Consider the following 24,762-nt stretch of genomic DNA (forward strand, 5'->3'; position numbering starts at 1 on the left):
TAAAACCAATGCAACCGGTGCTCGTTCTACCATTTTTCTGGCTGCTCTTTGGTGGACATGGAGGCAAAGAAATCAGATGTGTCTCAGCGCTGATCCATGGTCTCTTGTTCGCATCCAGTTCCAAATTCAAAATGCGGTGGAAGCAATTGAAAATGCGCTGCATTCTGAAGTAATCCCCACGCCTGATCGCATGGTACGCTGGAATGAAAACAATTTTAACAGTTTTGTGCTCAATGTTGACGGTAGCTGATTGGGAACTCCTATTAGAGCGGGTTTTGGTGGAATCATAAGAAATTATGCAGGTTTATTTCTTAAAGGTTTCTCTGGCTATATTACAACAAGTTCTGACATATTGTTTGCCGAGCTTACAGCAATACACCGTGGTATTCTGCTAGCCATTGATTTAGGTATTAACGAAATGGTTTGTTACTCGGACTCCATGATCTCCATTCAGCTCCTTACGTGCACGCCTCCACTTACCATGCCTATGCTGTGTTACTTCAAGATATCAGAGATCTCTTGTCCTCAAGGAATTTCACCGTTCATCATTGTCTAAGAGAAGGAAACCAATGTGCTGATTTTTTAGCTAAGCTCGATGCCACTTCGAATGAAGAATTTACAACTTATGATACTTCTCCAAGCGCCTTAGGAGTACTTTACCCTAGAGCTTAGTTTATTTTTCTCTGTTGTTTTTTTTCCTTTTAATTTATCTTTGTAACCAAAAAAAATCTACCCCCCCCACCACACACACACAAACACGTTTCAAATTCAAACATTAGTTCTAAGCACCCTAAAAGTCTAGTATCTTATGATAGATCCAACGCTAGCTGAAAAGAAATGTCTCATAATGAATCTCTTTATATTTTTTTTTCATGTAACATCAATTAATTTCTTTTTTTACAAAATGTAACATCAGTTAATTTACTCTCTTTCAAAAAATCAATTAATTTATTCTTCTTTCTAATTAATTGCATTATCAAAGTAATATTACATACATCATATCAAGTTAATTATGCTTCTTATATTAGAAAAATGTAACATCACCCTTCGTCGAGCCTAGAGTTTTCCACTCTCTCTAAACATTTTTGAATTCGTGCAAAACTTATCCAACCAAAAGTATAATTTGATAAATGGTTGTGAAAATTTGATCCTTATGACGGCTACCTTGTCAAGTGTGATTAACACATTCTTGGTCATAATGAGCAATTAGGTGACGACTTGCATTAGGACTTAATATAGAACAATGTGAAGGTGAGAAAAAACACAAGAAAGGGGTTGAATTGTGTTTGTTTTTTCTTCTATTTCTCCTAACTAAAAATGCAGTTCATAAGCAGATAGAGTTCTACTTCTGAAGAGATGATTAGAACTAACTGCAGCGGATAAAACTGATAGAGAGAGAAGAAAGACACAAGCAATTTATACAGATTCCTTCCACAAACCGGAAGTCAGTCATGCCCCCCTTGCACTTCCAAGGAGAGTTCACTATGTAATATCTGATTACAAATGCTCACTACTAAACTTAGTAAGAGACTTCAAATTGCTCAAGCACAACTGCAAGAGACTTCCTATGCTCATGAACACAATCAAGAGACTTCTATTGCTCAAGCACAACTGCGAGAGACTTCTTAATTCAAACATAATTACAAAGAACAGAAGCAGATAGAGTTCTACTTCTGAAGAGATGATCAGAACTAACTGCAGCGGATAAAACAGAGAGAGAGAAGAAAGACACAAGCAATTTATACAGGTTCCTCCCACAAACCGGAAGTCAGTCCTGTCCCCTTGCACTTCCAAGGAGAGTTCACTATGTAATATCTGATTACAAATGCTCACTACTAAACTTAGTAAGAGACTTCAAATTGCTCAAGCACAACTGCAAGAGACTTCCTATGCTCCTGAACACAATCAAGAGACTTCTATTGCTCAAGCACAACTGCGAGAGACTTCTTAATTCAAACAGAATTACAAAGAAAAATATTTGAGGTTGAACACTTGATATACAATCAGTGGTGTTCACAATACAAATTAGATACAGACTCTAAAGACTCTAGATTGTTCTTTGAAGTGAACTTTGAAGTAGAGAACAATTTCAACAGAGTTTTGGCTTAGCTGATGCGTAGTATTGTTCTTGTGAAACTCTGAGTCTTCACTCCTTTATATAGAGGTGTGAAAGAGACGTTGAAATGCCAACACATTCAAAATAGAGTCGTTTGAAGCTTTTGATCAATCACAAATGATCCTTTGCCTGATATGGTTATTGTCCTATGAAGGATCAATTTTAAATGCGTTCCAAATGTGAATAAACATTGTTGCAGGCAGAGCTGTTATCCGTGTCTTGTAGCAGAGACAAAAACAGAGTAATGGAGTTAGTGGTTGTACACTTCGTACAAACGTACTATGTCAACGCTCTTTGAAGAATAAGCATCCAATGCCTTTCAAAATAGCCGTTGCTATACTTTTCCAGTCTTCTGCAATTTTAGGCGAGTTTGAATCCTAGAAAGCAGCTTTGAAAGCTTTGGGTTACATCTCCTGATGAACTGCAGCTTCTGGTGATTCACAGCTTCTGATGAACTTGCTTATGATGACGTCATCACTTCAGGAGCACTTTGTCTTCAGGAGCACTTCAGACTTCAAGAGCAGTTTTCTTCAGACGCTTTAAGCTTCCCTTTTTGTTGATGTACTTGCTCTTTATTTGTTCTTCCAAGATCAATTTAAGATGTCAAATTTTTGTCTATAGTCATGTACACTTGAACAAATATTAGCGTATCCAATTGACAATTTTTAATACTTTATTATCATCAAAACTCTTAAGGATTATTATTGCTAAACATATTTTGTTCCAACACAATGTTGTGCCTCTAAAAGTGTGGCTATTTGCTTTGAGAGTTATTAATAAAAGGATTCCAACAAATGATGATTGATGCGTCGTGGAGTGATGCCTTCACGTTTGTTGTTGTGTTCAAATGGTTGCGGGTAAGAGGAAACTATCAATCTTCTTTTCATTTAGTGTAATTTATTCAATAATTTATGATATCTTCTTCATCTCTGGTTGAAGATTCATCAATTAGATATTGATTTATATACACTTCAATAAATGACAATATTAAATAATAAATTTGATCATAAAATACTTGCAAAAATTAAAGTTGCATGATACAAAATTATATTAACATCAAAATCAAAATAACCAAAAACTGCAACATCGTAATTTGTAACTTTGATATGTTTTGATTTTTGATATAGAGAATATCTTGTGTCAATTTTGAAAATTAAACTTGATTTATGATCAAAACCTTTGATGTTATCCTCTTTTTCTTATGAAAACCCATCATTTTTTTAAAATCATACTCACTCAATTACCTAACCCAATGAATTTGATTGGGTTTTTTTGGGTCGACCCAACCCATATACATCTCAAAATATAATATAATAGCATTATTGTTAAGCGTGGGATAGGCAGTGTGGCAATTCCGGAGCACCTCATTTGTACTTTAGCGTTTCAATTTTCTCTCTCTTCTCTACTCTTTCATAATTCATTCGATCTTCACGGCCTCGCTTCTTTTCGATCTCTTCTTCCACCAAATTAGGGTTTACAGAACTTGACCTAGATTTCCCAATCCCTAATTCCAGATCTCTTCCTTCATGTTTTGGAAACTCGCTTCTCTCTCTGCTTCCTCCCCCGTGAGTTCAATTTGCTTCCGCCACTTCAATTATTTTACTTACTTTCCCAATTTCATTTTTTCAATCTCATTTATTTCTCTAATTACCGATTAATTCATTCTTATTTTAATATTATGCTAATTGCCCCATCTTAATTATCCTAATTTCTATTGTTTCGATCCATTTTAACTGTATTATAGCAACTTGTAGATGATACGAGGATCTTAATTGGAAAATTTTGATCCATTTTAGCTAATTAATTGATTCATTTTTTTTCTTAAGTAAAGGGTACTTTAATTTTGTCATATTGTATGGGATGTTAGAATTATAATGTGTATATTGAGCAATGAAAAGCCCTTGAGCTTTAAGTAGTGTTTGGGTGATTTCCATTTGAAAATTCATCAATCATGATTTGGGGTAAATCTAGTTTTGTGTAAGTATTTGCCTAAGTTTCGACTTCAGTATTTGTAATTTACTGTGAAGCACATATACGGCACGGACACACCGGATAGTGATACATCACTAAGACATGTGTCAGTGTTGTGTTGGTGTTTGATACTGACACCGATACATATCAGACACAGCTCACACCTTAAATCAAAAGGGTCCGTGCTAGAGAAGTTTTTTACTCTTTGCATTAAATGAAGTTTTATGATTGAACGCCTTGAAACTGATGTCCAAAATTTTTATGACCGTAACTTAATTGAGAATTGAAGTGTTAACTCTTACGTAGCTCAAAACTTGCGCAGCTTATTTTCTTATTTCACTGTTTCCTTTTTTGTTACTGTTCAAGTGCACTTTTGACATTGCTTGTGTTGTGCAGGTGGAGGCTATATTAGACAAGGATAATTTCACTTTAGAAGAGCTTCTAGATGAAGAGGAAGTAATCCAAGAATGCAAGGCCTTAAACAGTCGTCTTATCAACTTGTATGTTTCCATTTGATTTGAACCTATGTAATTTTGTTCGTTTTCCTGACAAGATTAACAGTTTTGTGCATTTTATTTTGAGTAAATCAACATTTTAGCCCTTGAAATTGTATGAATCGGTTAATTTAGTTCCTCAACATTTGCAAACTAGCAATTTTGTTCTTAAAATTGAACGTCAGTCAATTTAGCATCATTGTTTTGAGGGTTCTATGTTTGTCTCTTGATGTACCAAGAGACTATTCAAATCAATAAAGTCTTTCCTTGGTTTATATGGATGTTTGCAAAAGATATATTTTGGTGGAAGGACTAAATTGATTGATGTTCTTTAGTTAAGAGATTACGCTATTTCAAAAAATTTAGGGACTAAATTGCCCGGTTCTTACAATTTGGGGACTGAAATGCTCATTTACTACTTTAATTTTTGCAACTGTCCTATTTTTATAAAAGGGCAAACCTAGTGTCGTCAAATAACTTCCACAACAATGCTCGTCAAAGGACCAGATCTATTGTGGTTTATTGTTGGCATTTTTATGACTGTTACGTGATTCAAAACTGTGATAACTTAGTCACATAGCAAATCCAACCATCACGTCAAGACTCCCATTTGCATTTGTTCAATTTATATGTTTGTGATAGTTGGAATTGAATAAGTACACAAAGCACTAGATGGATAGGCAATCATCAAGACGATTCAACAAAAAATAATTGATAATTTGCAATTTTTTCCCTTTTAGTTTGAGAGATCCAGCCCAGGTTGAGCAATTGTTGCGCTACATTATCGAAGAACCACCACAGGATGCTGAAAGTAAACGGACCTTCAAGTATGCAGCTTTTACATAGTTTTTTCTGCAATAGAACTTTAATTAATCATTTCAACTTTCTTGGTACTATCTGATTATTATTTGACTGTAATTTAGGTTTCCGTTCATTGCCTGTGAGATTTTTACATGTGAAATTGATGTCATCTTGAAGACTTTGGTAGATGAAGAAGAGGTTTATACTTCACTCTGTCTGTTACTCTATTTTGTGATTGAAGCTGTATACATATGCTTTGCTTGTATTGATTTCCTCTTTTTATTATTGCAATTTCAGCTGATGAACTTGTTATTCTCCTTTTTGGAGCCTAATCGTTCCCATAGTGCCTTGTTGGCTGGCTACTTTAGCAAGGTACATGTTACATAAAAGCAGAACTTTAGTTTGCATGAAATTTTGTCAACCTTGCTTATCTGATAATATGTAACCAATTTCTTGATGCTGCTTTCTTATGCCTTTTTGCAGGTTGTTGTTTGCCTAATGATTCGAAAGACGGTGTCACTTATGAATTATGTTCAGGTAAGTTAAAATACGCACTCATATAGTACATTTGTATATTGCTTATTCTATTTGATATTTTTAATATTACGGAGACAGAAAAACTCAACCATTACCATGTATGTTACATAGTCTCTTTGTGAACTTTTCATTCACAATTCAGTATACTTTTTGCAGGCCCATCAGAATGTTTTTCGCCAATTGGTTGATTTGATTGGAATCACATCCATTATGGAGGTAAACTTATATATTTCTGTTCTTGATCATAATTTATAACAATACTGTGATCTTGCTGATATGTAAGAATGGATTCTGAGATTCGATCATTCGACAGGTTTTGGTACGATTAGTAGGCGCTGATGACCACGTGTATCCCAATTTTATGGATGTGATGCAATGGTTGGCTGAGAGCAACCTGCTTGAGATGATTGTTGATAAATTAAGTCCATCTGTAAGTGAACCATCTATCCAAGTTTTTGCTCTTTGAGCCAGCTTTACATCTTAGCCATACGATATGATGCGTTTGCACATAGCTGTAAGCCATCCAGACATGTTTTAGCTGCATGATGCATATGCCCTTAGATGTATACCATCAAGACATGTTTAATGAGCTCAGTGGAGGCCACACTCTTTGATTTTGGGTTTTCCCTACTCTACAAGCTTTAAATTGTTCAGATTAATGATTACTAATGGTGTCATGAGTTTGCCCCCGGAAGTTCATTTTTCTGTTCCATAAAGAAGTTATTAATGAAAAGTCCAATTTAGTGACTCACTTTTTGTATGTGTTTGAATTATATAGGCTATTCAATGCCTTGTATTTTTAAGCATATTATCTCACAGCTTTTTTCTCCCCTATTTAAACCAGTGTCCTGCTGAAGTTAATGCCAATGCAGCTGAAACATTATGCACAATAACACGAAATGCCTCATCTACTCTAGCAATTAAACTCTCAAGCCCAAGGTTTGCATCGGAAAGCTTCATGGTTTTTCTTTTGATGTCTCTGTGAGATAATTATTATATATATATTTTTTATGAACATGCAGTTCCGTCTTAAAAATTTTGGGCTATGCATTGGAAGATTCGCAATCAAAGTCTAGCCTTGTGAACTCTCTTTCAGTGTGTATTTCTTTGTTGGATCCGAAAAGATCTTCTGTATCTTCGCCCCTTTTTCATTCATTCCGAACCCAACACATGTACGAGCCACATATTCCTGTAAATCCAGAGACAATTGGTGCAATGCTCCCTAAACTCAGTAAGTGGGATTTAATGTTGTCTTTTAATATCTGTTGTCAAAAGTTTGTATGTTCAATCGTTCATTACCCAAGCTTTCGATTTAGGTGTAAAACCGGTTATTTCAAATGTTATGGTACAAAATCTGTCAATTTATTGTCCACATCACATCATCAGGGCTTTCCTTTCTGCAGGTGAGTTGCTAATGCTTTTGAATGTGTCATCCGATGAGAAAGTATTGCCTACAACATATGGAGAATTGAGACCTCCGCTTGGGAAGCATAGATTAAAGGTTAGTTTCAATGATTTCCCCCATCAAGTGTTGGGGAGTTGCTATGATAAGAAAATGTTTTTATAAATTCATTGAATATCGTTAGATGATAAGAAAATCTTTTTATAACGTCTTAATATGATGTCTGAGTATCTTGTTTATTCTCAGGATTATTTTCTCATCTTAAGTATATTAGTTTCTATATTTCTTAGTTGTTACTGTGAATTGTTTGCCTATATTTCTAAGCTGTACATTTTTGTTTTCTTTTTAGATTGTTGAGTTCATGGCAGTCCTCTTAAAAACCGGAAATGAAGCTGCAGAAAAGGAAATGGTCAACTCAGGAACCATTCAACGAGTTATTGATCTTTTTTTCGAGTAAGCAAATATTAAATTTCTTTTATTTGACAGACTTGTGGATGTTAAAAAAAAACATTGATATTTTTTGTGAGTCTGGATATTACTTATTTTTACTGATAACATACTTTCTTTCAACTATTTTGTGTGATCTACTAATGCAGGTATCCATATAATAATTCACTACACCATCATGTAGAAAGTATTGTATTATCATGTTTGGAGAGTAAAACTGTGTCCGTTGTTGATCATCTTCTGCGAGATTGTGATTTAATTGGAAGGGTTATCCAAGCAGATAAACAATCTGTTCTCTCTTCCGACAGAAATCTGGTACATGGATGCTGCAAACTGATAAATTTGATGTTGCCATAGTCATTTCTGTAATTGAGATTAAATTATCTTGATTTTCCTAATATTTTAATGAATTAAGAAGGGAAAAGGAAATACTCCTAAAATGTAGGGAGATAACCAATATGTAGTTCACACTTCACAGTTTTTCATTTCTACACTGACATTGAGTATACCGGAACCAATTCACTAAACTTGTGTTATTTTTCAGCCAACTGTACCTGCTGCTGGAAAACAGGCACCACGGGCAGGAAACATTGGCCATATTACACGAATTGTTAACAAAATTATTCACTTGGCACACAGCCGAAGCCACGTACTGACATGTCTTCAGGTTAGCTGTTCATGAAAGCTTCACGATTCACAGTTATTTTGTACTATTGGCGTTAATATATTAAAATATGTTATAATGCCTTGAATTGCTATCCTTGACCATTCTGCTTAGAAATTGTTAAATTTGCTTATAGACTTGTTTGGAATAAGCTTGTGGTGGCGTCTCTTGTTATTAATATCCTTCCTCTAAAGCTCGTTTTGTCAAGGATTGATTTCCTGATATGCAGTACACCTCAGTTGTTCTTTAATTGACACTGACATCAACATCATTGTTCACGTAATACACCTTATCAAGCTTTTGGTGTGTCTCGCGTTAACATTCTTCCCATGCTGTTTTTTTTTATCTCTTAATTTTATTTCATATATTGAATTGTGAACCAGCAAACATGTAATTAAAAACAAATGAATTTTCATGCATTTAAACGATAAAGCCTCTGGTTGTTGAATTAACCTTGCAGTGCACAGAGACTAGGACTCTGAGGCTGAACTTCCATGTTTAATTTGTCAGGATAGATTTTTTGTTATATATTTCAATGTGGTGTTCTTAACATGCAGGAAAATAGTGAGTGGAGTGAATGGCAAGCTACCGTGCTTCAGGACCGTAATGTGGTTGAGAATGTTAACCGTTGGGCGTGTGGGTAAGCTCAGTTCTCATTTATTTTGATCTAAATCCTTAGCAACATTTTACAAGGAGGTTGGAGTTTTCTTTTCTTTTCTCATGCATAAAGTCTTTGTTGGAAGTGTTGAATTGGTTGTAGTACTGTAATTGTCAGCGGCTAGGCCACACCCTTACATGGTTGGTCTTGCAACCCGGTTATCTTGACCAATAACGGTTTGGGACTTGATATTCAATAAATAAAATTAGAAATTTAGAGAAGTAGTTTTAATTGTAATGTTATATATGATTTTAAGTATATTGATGTTAGAAGCCATTAGTTATGATAATGAGGCGTATATATGATATGTTACCGTCATATCATATTTTATCATAAAGATGTAATACCTATAATATGGACTATCCACTTTTTCATTTTAGTAACTCAAGTGAAGTCACAATCCTTGGTTGATCCTTTTACGTTTTAGTTTTGTGATCTCTTTGTTGTGAATTCTGTCTTATTTTAATTTTTCTTTTCATTTTTCCTTTTCCTGTGCAGACGCCCGACTGCTTTACAAGATAGGATGAGGGATAGTGATGATGACGACATTCATGACAGAGACTATGATGTTGCAGCTTTAGCCAATAATTTGAGTCAGGCCTTCAGATATAAAATTTATGGGAATGAGGATAATGAAGAGGTTTGTAGTAGTTCGCCTCCTTTCCCTCTGCAATTGTTGCATAATACTAATTTCGTATGTGCATTTTTAAATCCTGTACTTTTTAAGTTAGCTTCTCTGATTTTCCTTTTTAGTTGAGCACTGCAACTTAAATGCTGGACCAATGTTTTGATTGTCTTTGTTGCAGGAACGTGGCAACCATGATCGAGATGACGAGGTACTAGTTTTGGTTTATTCTCGGAAGCTGTTTTAAATTCATTTGGTTGACTCTGGTTTTTTTGAGAATTCGAAAACACCTGTGAATACTTGGCTTTTTGGTCACTAATTTGATAGCAAATTTATCTGTTGTATGAAATGCAGGATGTCTACTTTGATGACGACTCTGCTCAAGTAGTCATATCGTCCCTAAGACTCGGTGATGATCAGGGGAGGTGAGTCTGTTTCTTTTGTCGCATAATTGGTAAATTTGTTGAATTATGATTGTCATGCAGATTAATCAATCAGAGTAATATTATTATTTTCAAGTAGAGTTGTAAACTGGTGTTTGCCTTTGATAAATAAGTGAAATAATATCAGTGGAGGGCTAGCAACACTCACTCTAACACTTTTCTCAACACTAGTTGGTGAAATTCCTGGTTTCCTAAATGCTGCATCTTCCACATGAAATCCCTTGTATAATTATTATTTTTTGGAAAACTTCAAGATGACTGGATAGTAGTAGGTCATGTATATTACTCACTGATTAGAGGGAGAAATAGCCTTCAAATTCAACCATGTAAGAGTGAGTTTTGTACTGGATATCAAATAGACAACATACTCTAATAGATCCTTTGTTAACTTGCAAATTGCTTATAGATCCTTTAATGGGTGATTTCTTGATTATCACCTGATCATATTTCCAGTTTTCTAGTATAGATGTCGGAAAATTAATTGGTTAAAAAAATGTTCACATTTGGTTATAGAAGTAGAACATTTTCATTTCTTTAAGCACCGAAACATCTTCGGTGCTTAAAACAGATACTCCCTCCGTTTCAAAATATAAGCAAATTTTACTTTTTAGGTTCATTCAACTGATGATGTATGTGGTTTATAATATGGACCACATACATCATTAATTGAATGAACCTAAAAAGTAAAATTTGCTTATATTTTGAAACGGAGGGAGTACATAATTATTATTTTAGTTTTCTACTTCAAGTTGCCACGTTGGTAACTTTTTGTTCTCATGCTATTCTTATCCATCATATTCAAAAATTATATCATGGGTTGGCTATGCAATCAAAATGGACAGCATAAAGACACCACGGGTTTCATGTTTTGAATCACTTCAATATAGTTTTCAATTGATGCTTAGATGTACATTAGAATTTGATAGATGTACTCAATTTAGAAATATAATGAGAGTCACATAAATATTGCTTAAACCAAAATAATAATAATAATGTATCTGTTTTACATGCTATCTAGTATCTACATATGTACATGTTTTTGTTTATTCTTTCATGTATATTGAGAATTAGAAAATATTCAATAGCTTCATTTGCCCACTTAATTCTGTTGTATGGATGTTACACAAATTTTATGTGAATCTGTTTGATGTGGAGAACTTACATTTGATTCTCAATATAAGAAAATAACATTTTTTTCTTTCAGTAGTCTGTTTACGAACTCCAACTGGTTTGCATTCCAAGACGACAGAATGGGTGATGCAAATGGAGGCACAACATCATCTGAGATGATGGATGAGATAAACTTGAACGGTGCTGCTAATGGTGGTAACAACAGTGACGATGAGGTAGTGGTTGGAGAGGATGAAGAATTGGATGAAAGCAAAAATACTATGAATGACACATCTAGCTCTAGCACAAACTTCTTCAGTGGATTACCAGGTAGCAATTCCGGGAATGGAGGCGCTTTGAACTTTGAAAGTGAAAATGCAAGTGCTGCTAATGATATGGGTTTCTTCAGATTTGAGGCATCAGACAAGGAAGAGAGTTTTGGTGATAGGCCTTTGCCTGATTGGGTGGGATGGGGAGAACCTTCAGATATGCAAGTTACTGGTGCAAGCATGAATCCCTTTGTGGATCATGATGAGTCTTGTGGCAACCTTTCTACTAAGCCTCAAATAGGTAGCCCTAATTCCAGTTCTCCAAAAGCAGAATCTGTTTTATCTAATGGTTCGCCAACTAGTAAAGATTTGATTGACGGGGTTGGTGACTCAACTCAAAGATCAGCAGCTGTACCATCACTATTTGAGGAAGATGTTGAATTTGTAGGCGTAGAGTTAGAAGGTACTGAGAAAGCTATGGAACAGGCTCTGAAAGAGGGGATAGTTGGGGAAGCAGGACCGTTGAAAAGAAACGTGTCCCCTAAAGCGGCAGAAAAGGAAAATGCCGAAGACAGCAACCCAGGGATGAAGGAATTCAACGATGCGAATTACTGGAGGGTTGACCAAGAGGTTGCTGCTCTGGAGTGATGAGCATAATGATGGTAAATCATGCTTTATTGCTGTAAGAAAAGTTGGACATCAACAACACCAATGGACCTGATTCTTGGTTTGCAGGGGCGCGTATGCAGCAAACTAATGTACAGTATAATTTTGTTTCAATTATGTCCTATTTCTTTTCACGCTTACTAGATATTGACTTGTTTATTATTCTAAGTTTTGCTTTTATCCTGTAAGTGAGTGATTTAATTTTATGGGGGTCTCCCACATTTATGGAATTCGCTCTGCTCTTTGTTTTTGGCTCATTTCCACGTCGATGCTAATAAGCACTCGTGTATTTGGCTGGTCCTAAATGTTCGGTGGAGCGGAGGGTTTATTTCTACCTTCTCTGTGACTTGGTACGTTTTGTATGGTTAAACTGAAATTCATAACATTGGTAAAAGATACAATGCGTCCGAAACAATTCACCAACATTATTTAAAATTTTCTTTTGATGTAACAGTGTATTTTTATATAGTTTGCCATTAAATCTTCTGTTTGTCACATTGGTTCCCGCCAGCATGCGATAAGCACATCCGTTATCTGGAAGCTTTTGAACGATAAGTTGTATTTTTAACAAACATTCAGTAATCAAGTCTATATGAGACATATTAATACACCTAACAGTATGTTCTGAAAATTTAGTTACCATGTTGCTCAATAATGAATCCAGTTCAGAGATGAAGAACTTGTAGCTCCAGTTTGAAATTAATCTCAATTGCATACACTTTCTCCATCCATCCCTTTTTATAAATAAAGCTACTTTACAAAAAATCATGGGTATTAAAAGTTGCTGGATCAATAAATTTATCTGAAAAATGTGTTTAGATTTGGACGAAATTAGTTTATCTGAAAAGTTGTTTAATTTCTTAATATCCTTATGTAAATAATCTTTTGGAAGGTGCAAATTTTGTATATATATAATTTTTTTTTTCTGTTTTGGTCATGGTATATTTTTAAATAAATAGTACGTGTATATCGAAAAAAATCACAAATGGAAAGGGAAGATATTGTTTACATATATCCAAGAATCGTTCAGGCAATATTAAAAGAGAACTAGAACCTTCGAATTTAGGAACACATAGTATAAAAAGCGAACCACCAACGGAAGTGTAACAGAACGCGGAAGAAAAACATTGAAAAAATCGATCGAAGAAGATGATAGAGGTGGTTTTGAACGATCGATTAGGGAAGAAGGTACGTGTGAAATGCAACGAAGATAATACTATCAGTGATTTGAAGAAGCTTGTTGCTGCACTCGTATTCAGAAATGGTACACAATCTACAATGATTACGAGATTCATGATGGCATGGGCCTCGAACTCTACTACAACTAATTTTCTTTTTCTTCTTATTATTATTACTTTCATGTTTAATTTGTAGATTAATCATTTCCCCTCTTATTTGTAGAGAATGACTTAATTTTGGGCGTATATTTTCACTCTTTTGCTTTCTTTTTAATCTTGCATATTGATTTCAATAAGTGGAATCGAACCAAACTAATATTATGTCCGTTAAACAAAAGTTGATATGTCCGTTAAATGGGTGAGGTGGTTCTCTCTGACACTTGACATCAATTTTTTCCACGATCAGATCAACTTTGGCTTAACGGACATATCAACTTTGGATTAACGGAGGTTGATAGAAATGACTTATTTGAAACAAACTCGAAACTTAAAGGAACTATCTGAAACTTTAGAAACTTAAAACCTATTCGAAACAAACTCGATACTTAAAGGATCTATCTAAAACCTTAGAAACTTAAAGCACCTATCCGAAACAAACTCGAAACTTAAAGACCTATCTGAAACCTTAGAAACTTAAAGCACCTATCTAAAACAAACTCAAAACTTAAAGGACCTATCTAAAACCTTAGAAATTAAAAGGATCTACCAGAAACAAACATGAAACTTAAAGGATTCGGGAAGGTATTTAGCCTAAATTTTAAAATTAGATCGAAAACTGAACCAATCCAACTTGTTTCTTTCTGTTCAATTTTTTTAACTAAACCAAAAAAAGATAAGATAGTTTATAGTTTAGTTTGGTTTGATTTTTCAGGTTCATCAATCTTATGTTCCTGCAAACATAGTACTCGAGAGATTCACCGTTCTAACTAGGGATGAACAAAACTTCTTTCATTGCAAACATGTCCTAATCTGCAAGCAATGAGTCACCTGTCTCACCACACTCCTTTCCTACCAGGATCACACATTGCACATATGGCCTGTTTGGTTTCACAGATTCTCGAGTCCCAATGCCCATTTAACAGTGATTTGCTGAAGTTGGACATTCAAACTTTTCACTAAATATGCGGCTAACGTCCAGGTAGCCAACACGCATAGTGGTGTCTCTCGATATCATTAGATACTAATTTAGATTTATTTTCTTTACTTTTGTAAGTTATATTTGTGTGTACTGATTGTGTTCCTTGATTTTTCTAAGATGTCTTTAAAAACTCCCCCAAGGTTCCATTGCATCATCGTTGAAATAACCATGCAATAGATTGGACTTTACTTGTAAGTCCTTTACTACTGCAAAAGTGGTTGGCCATACAATTATTAGAAAAAGGAAAACTAAAGTAGGACTGCCCAGTTTTGTTTTAAAACTTCACAGTAACTTTCGATTACATAAAATCTACGGATGATACAGTTCGATCGACTTATTTCAGAGGATAAACAATCTAAAGGACACATAAAACTACTATCATGTCAACATTTTGTTGTCGTTGTGGTGGTGTTTAATTAGCCCCATATTCTTACCTTCAATTATTACACCTCGACTCGTCTTACATACACCTTACAATAACCTCCAGCTTGATCAACTATTGGAGAAAGTGTTTTAAACAAAAATTGAGAAAACCATGCTAAAAATAGATCATCATCAATTTCTTGCCTATCGTTGAAAAGGATATTGATATCCATCGGAAAACCTTGTCAGCTAGATCTCTTCCTATATCCTACTAATTTTAATTTAAATATATACTCTTAGTTGTTTAATATTGTAATATAATTAAGGTTTTGTTAACACATGTCGTTAATGCACTTGTTAAAGAAACCAAAAGTAATAATTTTGCATTAGAAACTATAATTTTTAAAAAGTTGAATTCTTCATTTTTCCAACACAATATTTCAATTTATTGTTCTCTTACCTAGGGCACTCTCAAGCATTTACTTTTTTTTTCTATATAAGTTATGTTTAACAAGTGTTATGAGGGATTTAAGAAATCGATTATAAAAAAAAATATTTTGAAAATATAAACCTAACACATGTAAACTAATAATTACACAATTGAAAGTGAGCTTTGGGTATTTCTAGCCAAAAGTAATGGATCAATATATATATCACTTCGTTTGTCTCGAAAGTGTGTGTTGTACGTACCTTATATGATTATTCCGACGATCAATTCAGTAAAAATTTTATAGTAGGAGTAGATATAGGTAGTGAGATCGAAAAATTGTGTACGTTTTGGAGAGTCTGGCTTAGTTTATTTACTACTATAATGGAGGGGGAATGTCAGGGAGATTGATCACGTACTATTATTATGACGATCATTAAAGTTGATTTGTGCAAATGATTGAACTAGTTAAAGAAATGAGTTCAAAACTTCCTAAAATAAATTCTTATAACAATTTATTATTAATATTTGTTTATAAATAAATTGAAATACAAGATGAAGGAAACGTTGGATGGTAAAATGGGAAGATGCCTCCTTACCTTATTCCAATGCAAAGAAAACAAGCTCCATAAACTATGGCATTGTAACTGAAAACAAGGAAATTCAACTCCTCGGAACGAGTATTCTTTGTCTTTGTAGTAGTACGTACTTTTTGAATTGGGCATGCTTCCATAATTTTCTTCTTATTTTGGACACACACTTCCTCCAATGCTTGCCCCCTTGACTGACCAATTGACTTGACTTGTACTACTACTACTAATAATAATGTTAGTAGCTACTCCCTCCGCAATGTACTTTGATAATGGTCGAGCTTGAAATTAGAGTTTTACTCTCTCCGTCCCTATATCTAAACACTCATTTTATTTTATTTTTGTTCCTAAATGTAAACTCCTTTTCAAATTACTAGATACATTTATTATTTTTTTTCCTTCCTAAACATACCCCTAATTAATACTACAAACTTGCCTTGAAATATGAAAAGTCAAATTTAATACACATACAAATAAAAGACAATTTAGTAATATTAACACACAAAATGAACACATTAATTGCACAAACAACTTTTCTTAAAAAATGTGAAAAAAACAAAGAGGGTTTACATATAGGGACGAATGGAGTATTAATCAAGAGAGTGATCCCAATGCCTATCAAAGAAAAAAGTTTGTGATCCCCATATATGTTACAAATATGTTGAAACAAGCAAAGTCACACACTATACTACTCCCTCCGTTCCAGATTGTATATTGTATGATGTTTTGGTCATTTCAAACATATTAAGAAATGTAATAAATATTTAATATTTAAGTATATAATAGAAAAAGTAATATTAATATTTCATTGGTATTATAAAACGACATATAATTTGGGACAATTTTTTTTCTAAAATGACATACAATTTAGAATAGAGGGAGTATTACTTATGAATATTAAGCCGATTAATGTGTTCTCAGTTTTGGTTCACAATAAACAATCACCTTGACTTTTTTTAGAGTACTTTCTTCAATCCAATTTTTTTTTTTTATAGTATTAGTAATATTTTATGTTTGCTTAACTATTTAAAAAAAATAAAATAAGAACGTTAACCAGTGCCCCAAATGTATTAGTTAAGTATCCAAAATAAGTAAGTTTTTATGAAAAAGTTGTGCAATCATTATTTGATCAAAAATAACATCTTATATTTTCAATACAAAATTTCTATATGTAGATTCCTTAACCATTACTCTGAGAGCACCGGTTAGCAAGACTCTTTAAAAAAATTAATACATAAATAGTCTTTGTTTTCCATCTAAAATATTTATACTTAAGTTGCAGAAATTTAGAGTGGGTGTATCATAATCTAATGCATGTCTTTAGGTCGCAGAAATTTAGAGTGAGTGAATGATAACCTAATGCATGACTTTTTACAACTTGATCCAACCCTTAGGGTTCAATATTTATAAATTTTATATTTCAAAATGAGAATCCATAAAATATCGTAATAAGTCAGCTATTTTTTTTCTTATTAGAACGAACTAAAATGCAAAATTGTGCAACAGGCTCAGGCATCAAAAAGCAACACATCATGACGTGAAAGTGTTTATGAAATTTGTTGTGTTAATTTGATTTCATATTCAGCTCTCAAAATCCGGTCCCACTCCCACGTGTGGATTTGTATGTATTTATAGGACTAAACAATGACCTAATCGTAATGTTAAGGGTAATTTTCTTGGGATTGGTATCAACAACCTGTCGTGTGTGTGTCTACTAACTCACTCATCAATGTCTCACGTGCAAACAGGTTTTCAATTCATCATCATCATGCTCATGTCACTCCATTCATTTTTTAATGAATTGGATATCCACTATTGTTGTTTTCAAAGAAATTACAATTCTCGAAATAATTCAAAAATAAAAGTAGCACAAGCATTCATTTTAAATGCACCTATAATATTAATGTAAGTAATAGTAGTAATTATGGTTTTCGATATGTAAATATAAGTATGTTTGGAAATTATTATTTTTAAGTAATTAATATGTATGATTAATTCAACGAAAAATAACTTAAATTTAAACTGAAATATGTTTACTTATATTCAATGCTAAAAATAAAGTGTTGATTTGTATTTTCTACCGTAACAGTTGAGATCTGCTACAAACTTAACCATCGAGATTAATTAAAATAAACTCCATTATTCATCAATTTGCCACCACAACAACAACTAGGCAAATACTAGGTTTAATGACATTATCATACAATTTCTAGATGATTAAGAAATTGACGATGAATGGGACGGGACTACCATTATATTTATAATTTATAAATTAGAAAAATGTTAACAAGTGCCTTCGGAGCACTATTTAAGAGCTTAAAATAGTAATTTTTTATGAAAATTTGTGTATTTAATACATTAAAAATTGAACTGTTTGACTTTTTTAAAGAATAACTTCCTGATCTAGCATGCTTAAAGAAGGACCCGGGAACACTCGTTAATAAGACCCTATAAATTATAATGTCTTGTTGAATAAACCAAACATATTCTATACATAAAAATATGAAAAATGCAATGATTTAATTTTGTATTATCTCCGTCCCTAATTATAGGTTCCTTTTGCTAAAAATGGAAATTAAGAAAGTTGATTGTAATCACTATTGTTTTTACAATTTTATCCTTAAGAAAGAATTAGTTTATGTTTTTCATATGTTATTTATTATTGATTGAAAAAAAAGATGTATAATAAATAAATGAATGTATATAAAGAAAAAATTAATCTAAAATAATAAAGGAATCTTATAAAAAGGGATATTTTTTTTCTTCTTCAAAAAGGCCTTATAATTCAGATGGAGGTAATAGTTCTTTTATTTGCTTTTGAGAAGGTGAGATAATACTGTTGTCACGAGTGAAGAAGAGGTCCTACAAATGCTGACTATTCTAAGTATACAATTTGAGAACAACTTTAAAAACAAAAAGGATGCTTTCATTTTCTTGGTGTTGGTTAAATTTGAAAATTTAGGAGTCAATAGTCAAAGAGTTCAATGTCTGGTTTATTTTGATGGAACACATAATTCCAAATACCAAAAAATAATTACGTAACCATAGTTACTATATCTTCACAAGAGACAAAATCTTCCTTTTACCCTTCATTATTCATCAAATGCATATGTCATTATAGTGAATAGGAAAGCATGAGAAGTAGCATACCTCAAATTAATCACATCACATAAAAATTGAAACCCAAACAAGCTACAAATGCAAACTAAACCAAGTGCTAATAAAGTCAAAATCTAAAACTAGAAGCCAATTTCTAAAACCATATTTCCTAACCTTACAATTAGAGTATGGATGGATCCGATCCCATTAAGGATTTATTGTAACATTGTTAGTAAATAATCACATTGTTAGCCTTTTCTTCACACCAATATCATTCAAAGAACCCTCCCTTCTTTTAGCCAAATTCCATTCAATTTGCACAAATAGCCAAACCTTATGTTTATATATTTTTTTTGACACAGAACCTTATGTTTATATTAGTTGTCACATAAGTCATAAGTTTGAATCTCAATTTTTTTCGTCGGTGCACTACACATCAATTTCATTGTAAATATCAAGACATTTTGGGGTATTTGCCCTACAATCTTAACTTCATCATGACTTGTTATTTTTAATAATGAATAAAAAAAACATCTTCATGAAAATATTTTTGAAATGATATGATTTAGAAAATTAAAGTTGTGGCTACATACTACTAATTTCCACATGGGAATAGAGTGAACAATTAAAGCATCTTAAAGATTAATGGGTCTTTTTAACTAGTTTCCTCAGGATACTAGTTAACAAGAAATGTCAACTTTTGTATTAAAAAGAATGCTTTTCAACTTTAAAAAGGTAGAATATACAATTTTTAAAAGAATATTTCATTTTATAATTATTTTAAAATATGAGATAGTTCATGAACCAACTTGTAGATTGAAAGTCAATCTAGAGACTATTAAAACATCTAAGGCACTTGTTAAAAAATTGAAAGAAGAAATTTTAACTTGGAAATAGTTGCATTTTAAAAATTAACTTTTTTTACTTAAAATTTACCGATTATTTTCATTTTTGTATCCTTTAACAAGTGTCCTTAAAACACTTATTAATAAGACCCTTAGTTATATGGTTTTAAAAAACATTGTAATTAATGTGCTAGCAATTCAATGAACCACAATATAATTAACTGATACACATGCCATACACAAAACTCAGTTGATGGTTTCAAATTTAAAAAAGTTGCAAATGGAAACCAAATGTTGGTTAACATTAGAATAGTAATCTTGCATGATCCAGGAATAATAGTTTTTTTCTACAACTTAAACAAAAATTCATAATCAAATATTTGATTCAATTTGAAGGTCTCTTTAACAAGATTATATATCCTTCAACTTCTGAAATCACATAACAATTATAATAACTGAAATGCAATGCAACACATCTTAAACAAAGATGCTCATAGGCCCTGTCTTATTTGATGCATCTAATCCACGTTCAGCATTCCTAGTTCCTGTGATACAAACCCTGCAAATAATTCCACAAAATTTTTAGCACCCTCGTATTCATCTAAACACACTGTAATTAAATATAACAATTTTTTTTTTAATCACACCTTCTAGTATCTTTGCTGCCTGAATCCATCAGAATTGTCAATCTTTTTGCTGTCTTCATGAAGTCACTACAATGTAATTAACCGACAATGTAAAAAGTTTACGTCGACGATGCATATAAATTAAACTCATAAAATATTCATATTCGTATGGATAAAACAATGAAACAAGAAAAATACCTGAAGGGTTCTTCACCAGTTTGTTTAACAGCACCTGTTGCATCGCGATAGAGTACACGACTCAACATCTCAGATCTTTCTATTCCAAACATCTTAGCCAGTTTTCTATACAGTTCTTCATATGAACCAACACAGGACAAGTCTAAGGTTCTTCCAACATCCTCTGACTCCAAGAAAACCTTACAATGACCAGTATCTAATCCAAGTTGCCAACAGAAGTCAGCACTAGCACTAGTAGTAGAAGATTTTGCTGGTGAAAACTGTTCAGAAATAGAAGATTGAGTAGTATCACTGAAAAACCACTTCTCTTTGTCCTTTTTCTTGGACAACAACACATCATCACTAGAATCTTTTCTAGAGATTTGTTGCTCAGTGAGAATTGGTTGACCAAAAAGCAAAAATTGGTGTCTATTATCATTATTATCAGATTTGATCTCCAAACTTCTCTTGTGAGAATTTCCTATAGTCAACAGACATGATATACTTTCTTTGCTCTTATTATCATGGTTGGTAGTTATGTTGCTAACATTAGAAATCGTCTCGCGATTATTTGGAAACACACCTAACTGAAATTTGTTGTTGTTAAGGTGAAGATCCGATAAAGATATTCCAATTTGAGCATGCCTGGCTCCCTGAATGCCTGCGGCAGGAGCGTTATAATTATCCGAAGAAGATAAACAACACAAAGGGTTAAAAGGGTTGCCTGAAAACGTTGGTATTTGAAACTGGACAACATCGAGAGGGAAATCCGGATGTTGTGGAAAACGGAGTTTCTTCCTTGGTGGTGAGAAAGGTGCGAGATGAATCATCGACATGTTTGATACCAATTCAACCAACCATGGACTTACTCGCTTCACATTGTGAAGTAAATCTGGTTCATCCCAAGTGACCTGCAGTTATGTTATTGCCATAAGTTCAATCAAGGTCGTATTTGCATGACAAGCATTCCTTTATGATCAAATTGAGCTCAACTAAAATCATCAAATGAAATGCCCTCTAGTCTTAAATATAAACGATAAGATAAATATATTTGATCTATATTTAGACCAAATACTTATGCATGTTTGCTTATATACAAACCCGAGTAAACAACAAACATTAGGCATTTCAAACTCTAGAACAAGGGTATTTTTACATAGAAAAAAGCAATAAGTACAGCCATAAATATATCATGGATTAAGAACTACAAGAATTTTATTTACATAATTTTTTTTGTTTGTTTTAACCATTCACTTGTTTGAAACAAGCGATAAGTACAACCATAAACAAGAGTATTTTACATATTCAAGAGCTTGATCGGTAAGGTAAATATCAAATATTATTTCAGTTAGTGTTTGAACTTAGGTACTCTCGATCAATTCAACATTTACTGGAAACTGGTTAAGCATTTGAGCAAAACCATTGGTTATACATTATACATATTCTACACATATTAACATAACCAGACTCTAAAAAAGAGTCTTTCAATTCAAAGAAATTAACCTTAACAAAACAACTTAAAAATATCATCAAAATTCAAATGAAACTTATCAAGAATTTGTTAAGGAATAGGATTACCACAAACAAGTTCTTCCTAAACAAAATAAAAAACAAATTCCAAACATAGGACAAGAGAGTAGTAGTAGTACCTGAAGAAGTCTCCAAGGGGAATTAGGCCAACGAATAGGATCAACAACTTGAACAGAAGAAATAGTTCCCATGAACCAACTAATCCTAGAAGAATCTTCGGTTTCGAATGGCATCTTAAACCTCATCCCAGAACACCATTGAATTCTCATAGCAGCTTTAACAGCTGAAGTCTTAATACAAAACTCAGGAGTACTTGCTCTAGGATAATAAACTACCTCAAATGTTTGATTACTAGCAGCAAGTCTCATAGCTTCCTTCACTGATTCACCACTCACTTTCACTCTTCCACCTCCCAAATTACCACCAACACCCCCCAACTTATTCTCCTCTCTCAAAAAAGCAGTAAAAGCACCACCATAAGGTCCAAGACCACAATTTCCATTACCAGAACTCCATCCGGAAGGTGTTTCCAATCCATTAACAATCCCTCTCTTCGCGCGACGAATACCAACAAAAAGTTCTCCACTTTCAGCTCTCAGAAACACAATAGAATCACCTGCAACAAGCTTTTTCTGGTTCACAAAACTACTCCAACCAGTTGTTAACAAATGCCTCCTTGGTGTTCCTCTATAGATATGCCTAAACTTCCAAACCTCGCCGTGAACATCCTTTGCAATCACCGTCTGAACTGGTGGCTCAGCCGAGTAATCAAGCCGAGGAAAAATCGTTTCAGCACAGTATCTAGGAACAGAGAACCCTCCACCATTGTTTGCATCAGACTGTGTCAAAGTCTTTGCAAAAGATGCAGGCTTTTCTGAATTCTCAGAACCATCGCCATCAGAATCATCATTTTCAAGCTCTGAATTTCTTAAGGGAATCAAAGTTATCTTTGAAAAGACTTCATCTGTTTCAGAGTCAGCTAAGAATTTCACAGAAGCCACTCTACAGAGGATGAGTGGTGGAATTCTGAAAGAATCTCCAAAATCAACGTTGGATTGAGCATGTTCTGCATGCCCTTGTGGAAAGTAAAACACTTTTGTGTTCACTGATGGCATTTGAACCATTCCTCCTGCACATGCGTGCCATAGTTGTGGATCTAAGCTTTTCTCAGCTACTTTCATTGGTTTCAAATTTTGATTACTCTGTTCTGTGGCAGAGAGATAAAGAGAAAAATAGTTATCAAACAGTGACACAAACTTTCCGTGAATGAATGTTGTGATGAAATCAAACAAGATCTAAAACGGATTGAAAGAATAATTAGAAACTAATAAGCACTTCTTTATAAAATCACTTTTGATTTCAAATAAAAACAAAAAACCATTGACATAAAACAGAGCAAAACAGAGTACTCTGTTTTTAACCTTTTTACCTTTAAGTTGAGTGAAAAAAGTGCGGTAGAAAAGTGTATTGGTTGCTTCTTTAGCTCCACAAACGTGATTTCTTCCAACCCCACAAAAGAAAGACAGAAACTTCAACTGTTTATAGAGAACAATTTGATTGAAGTTTTTTTTTTTTTTTTGCTGTTCTGAATTTTCCTTTTTTCAACTGGTTTTCTATGTCTTTTGATTTTGCAGAACCTGAAAAATGAGATTGTGAGTTTTCAATTTTATGAATCCAAACAATTCAGTACTATTGCTATGGTACAAGAGATTCTGAATCATACCTTGTTTACTTCATCAATAAGGCTCACGAGTTTCATCATGCAAAAGAACTTAACTTGTTAAGCTGATTTTTTTCTTCTTCTTGTTTTCTTTGTCTCTTATCCTTTGGTTTTCTCTCAGATCTTAGAGAGAAAAAGAAGAAAGGGACAAGTTTTTCTCTTTCACAAGTCACACGGATACTAACTAGACACTCTCCAATGCCTATTATGCCTTAAATTAATCAAACCAATCCTATTCCTAAGCCAGCCAAACCAAACATTTTTTTCATTAATTAATTTACTAAATTCATGAGATAGTTTTTTTTTTTTTTCTTTTGCAGGTAAACGAAGTGGTAAATATCATCGAAACTCTTACATTAACGAAGTTTCGTTTTGAAATCAAATTCAGATTAATGTGTTCAATTTAATGATTTTTAGTATTGTCAATTGAATTAGAATTTTGGAGGAAATGAAATAGTCTTTATCAAAAATCTTTGGATGAGATGATTCAAATATCTTTCAATTTAACAATAAATCACAAGAAAATTCAACTTTAAAAATATGACAAGGTGAAATCTCTTTTGTTGTCAATTGTAGTTCAATCGATTTGAATAAATTAATAAGTATAGTTACATGTAGAAGATATAATAACTATAGTTGCGCGTAGAAGATATCCATTTGACATACAAAAATTTAAAAGATGACGTTAACTAATGCCCACATGGCACCGGTTAAAGAGCAAATATAGTATGTACTGCGTTGACAATTGTCTTGTTAATCCTTTAAAAGTCATCAAAGTGTATTTTTCAATTTAAAACTTTCTTTCTTTTGTTTTCTTAACTAGTACCTCGATGACCCAAATTTAAAATAGTTTTTTTTAAATCATA

General features: G+C 33.2%; 2 protein-coding genes and 1 pseudogene across 4 annotated transcripts; 2 read left to right on the plus strand and 1 right to left on the minus strand.

Annotated features, from left to right (window-relative positions):
- Positions 1 to 3,442: 3,442 nt before the first annotated feature.
- LOC11416078 (serine/threonine-protein phosphatase 6 regulatory subunit 3) lies at positions 3,443 to 12,654 on the plus strand. Of its 2 annotated transcripts, none has more exons than XM_003597206.4 (19): positions 3,443 to 3,681; positions 4,484 to 4,587; positions 5,322 to 5,408; positions 5,505 to 5,580; positions 5,680 to 5,754; positions 5,866 to 5,919; positions 6,076 to 6,135; positions 6,233 to 6,349; positions 6,764 to 6,858; positions 6,942 to 7,150; positions 7,323 to 7,420; positions 7,671 to 7,774; positions 7,918 to 8,083; positions 8,313 to 8,435; positions 8,990 to 9,072; positions 9,589 to 9,730; positions 9,897 to 9,926; positions 10,070 to 10,140; positions 11,363 to 12,654. In XM_003597206.4, exons 1-19 carry the CDS (start codon positions 3,643 to 3,645, stop codon positions 12,183 to 12,185), a joined length of 2,556 nt encoding a protein of 851 aa, XP_003597254.2. In that variant the 5' UTR covers positions 3,443 to 3,642; the 3' UTR covers positions 12,186 to 12,654. The 2 variants fall into 2 exon arrangements, with proteins under 2 accessions (XP_003597254.2, XP_013465296.1); XM_013609842.3 differs by having other exon boundaries at positions 11,366 to 12,654.
- A 504-nt stretch (positions 12,655 to 13,158) lies between these two features.
- Positions 13,159 to 13,615, plus strand: LOC112419291 (ubiquitin-like protein 5; annotated as a pseudogene).
- Positions 13,616 to 20,124: 6,509 nt separating this feature from the next.
- Positions 20,125 to 24,089, minus strand: LOC11417580 (auxin response factor 10). Of its 2 annotated transcripts, none has more exons than XM_013609844.3 (6): positions 23,900 to 24,089; positions 23,606 to 23,813; positions 22,296 to 23,378; positions 20,668 to 21,557; positions 20,491 to 20,556; positions 20,125 to 20,402 (listed from the first exon to the last, which is right to left on the minus strand). In XM_013609844.3, exons 3-6 carry the CDS (start codon positions 23,355 to 23,357, stop codon positions 20,321 to 20,323), a joined length of 2,100 nt encoding a protein of 699 aa, XP_013465298.1. In that variant the 5' UTR covers positions 23,358 to 23,378; positions 23,606 to 23,813; positions 23,900 to 24,089; the 3' UTR covers positions 20,125 to 20,320. The 2 variants fall into 2 exon arrangements, with proteins under 2 accessions (XP_013465298.1, XP_024632564.1); XM_024776796.2 differs by having other exon boundaries at positions 22,296 to 23,383.
- Positions 24,090 to 24,762: the final 673 nt, after the last annotated feature.

The sequence above is a fragment of the Medicago truncatula genome, chromosome 2, assembly GCF_003473485.1.
Source record: "Medicago truncatula cultivar Jemalong A17 chromosome 2, MtrunA17r5.0-ANR, whole genome shotgun sequence".
Taxonomy (NCBI): domain Eukaryota; kingdom Viridiplantae; phylum Streptophyta; class Magnoliopsida; order Fabales; family Fabaceae; genus Medicago; species Medicago truncatula.

What these genes read in the sequence shown, in the direction of transcription:
- LOC11416078 (XM_003597206.4), top strand. Translation starts at nt 3,643, where the DNA reads ATGTTTTGGAAACTCGCTTCTCTCTCTGCTTCCTCCCCC. An exon ending in AACAGTCGTCTTATCAACTT is followed by an intron (nt 4,588 to 5,321) that starts GTATGTTTCCAT and finishes TTTCCCTTTTAG; the next exon opens with TTTGAGAGATCCAGCCCAGG. An exon ending in CTCGGTGATGATCAGGGGAG is followed by an intron (nt 10,141 to 11,362) that starts GTGAGTCTGTTT and finishes TTTTTCTTTCAG; the next exon opens with TAGTCTGTTTACGAACTCCA.
- LOC11417580 (XM_013609844.3), bottom strand. Translation starts at nt 23,357, where the DNA reads ATGAAAGTAGCTGAGAAAAGCTTAGATCCACAACTATGGCACGCATGT. An exon ending in CCCCTTGGAGACTTCTTCAG is followed by an intron (nt 21,558 to 22,295) that starts GTACTACTACTA and finishes ACATAACTGCAG; the next exon opens with GTCACTTGGGATGAACCAGA. An exon ending in ACTGGTGAAGAACCCTTCAG is followed by an intron (nt 20,557 to 20,667) that starts GTATTTTTCTTG and finishes ATTACATTGTAG; the next exon opens with TGACTTCATGAAGACAGCAA.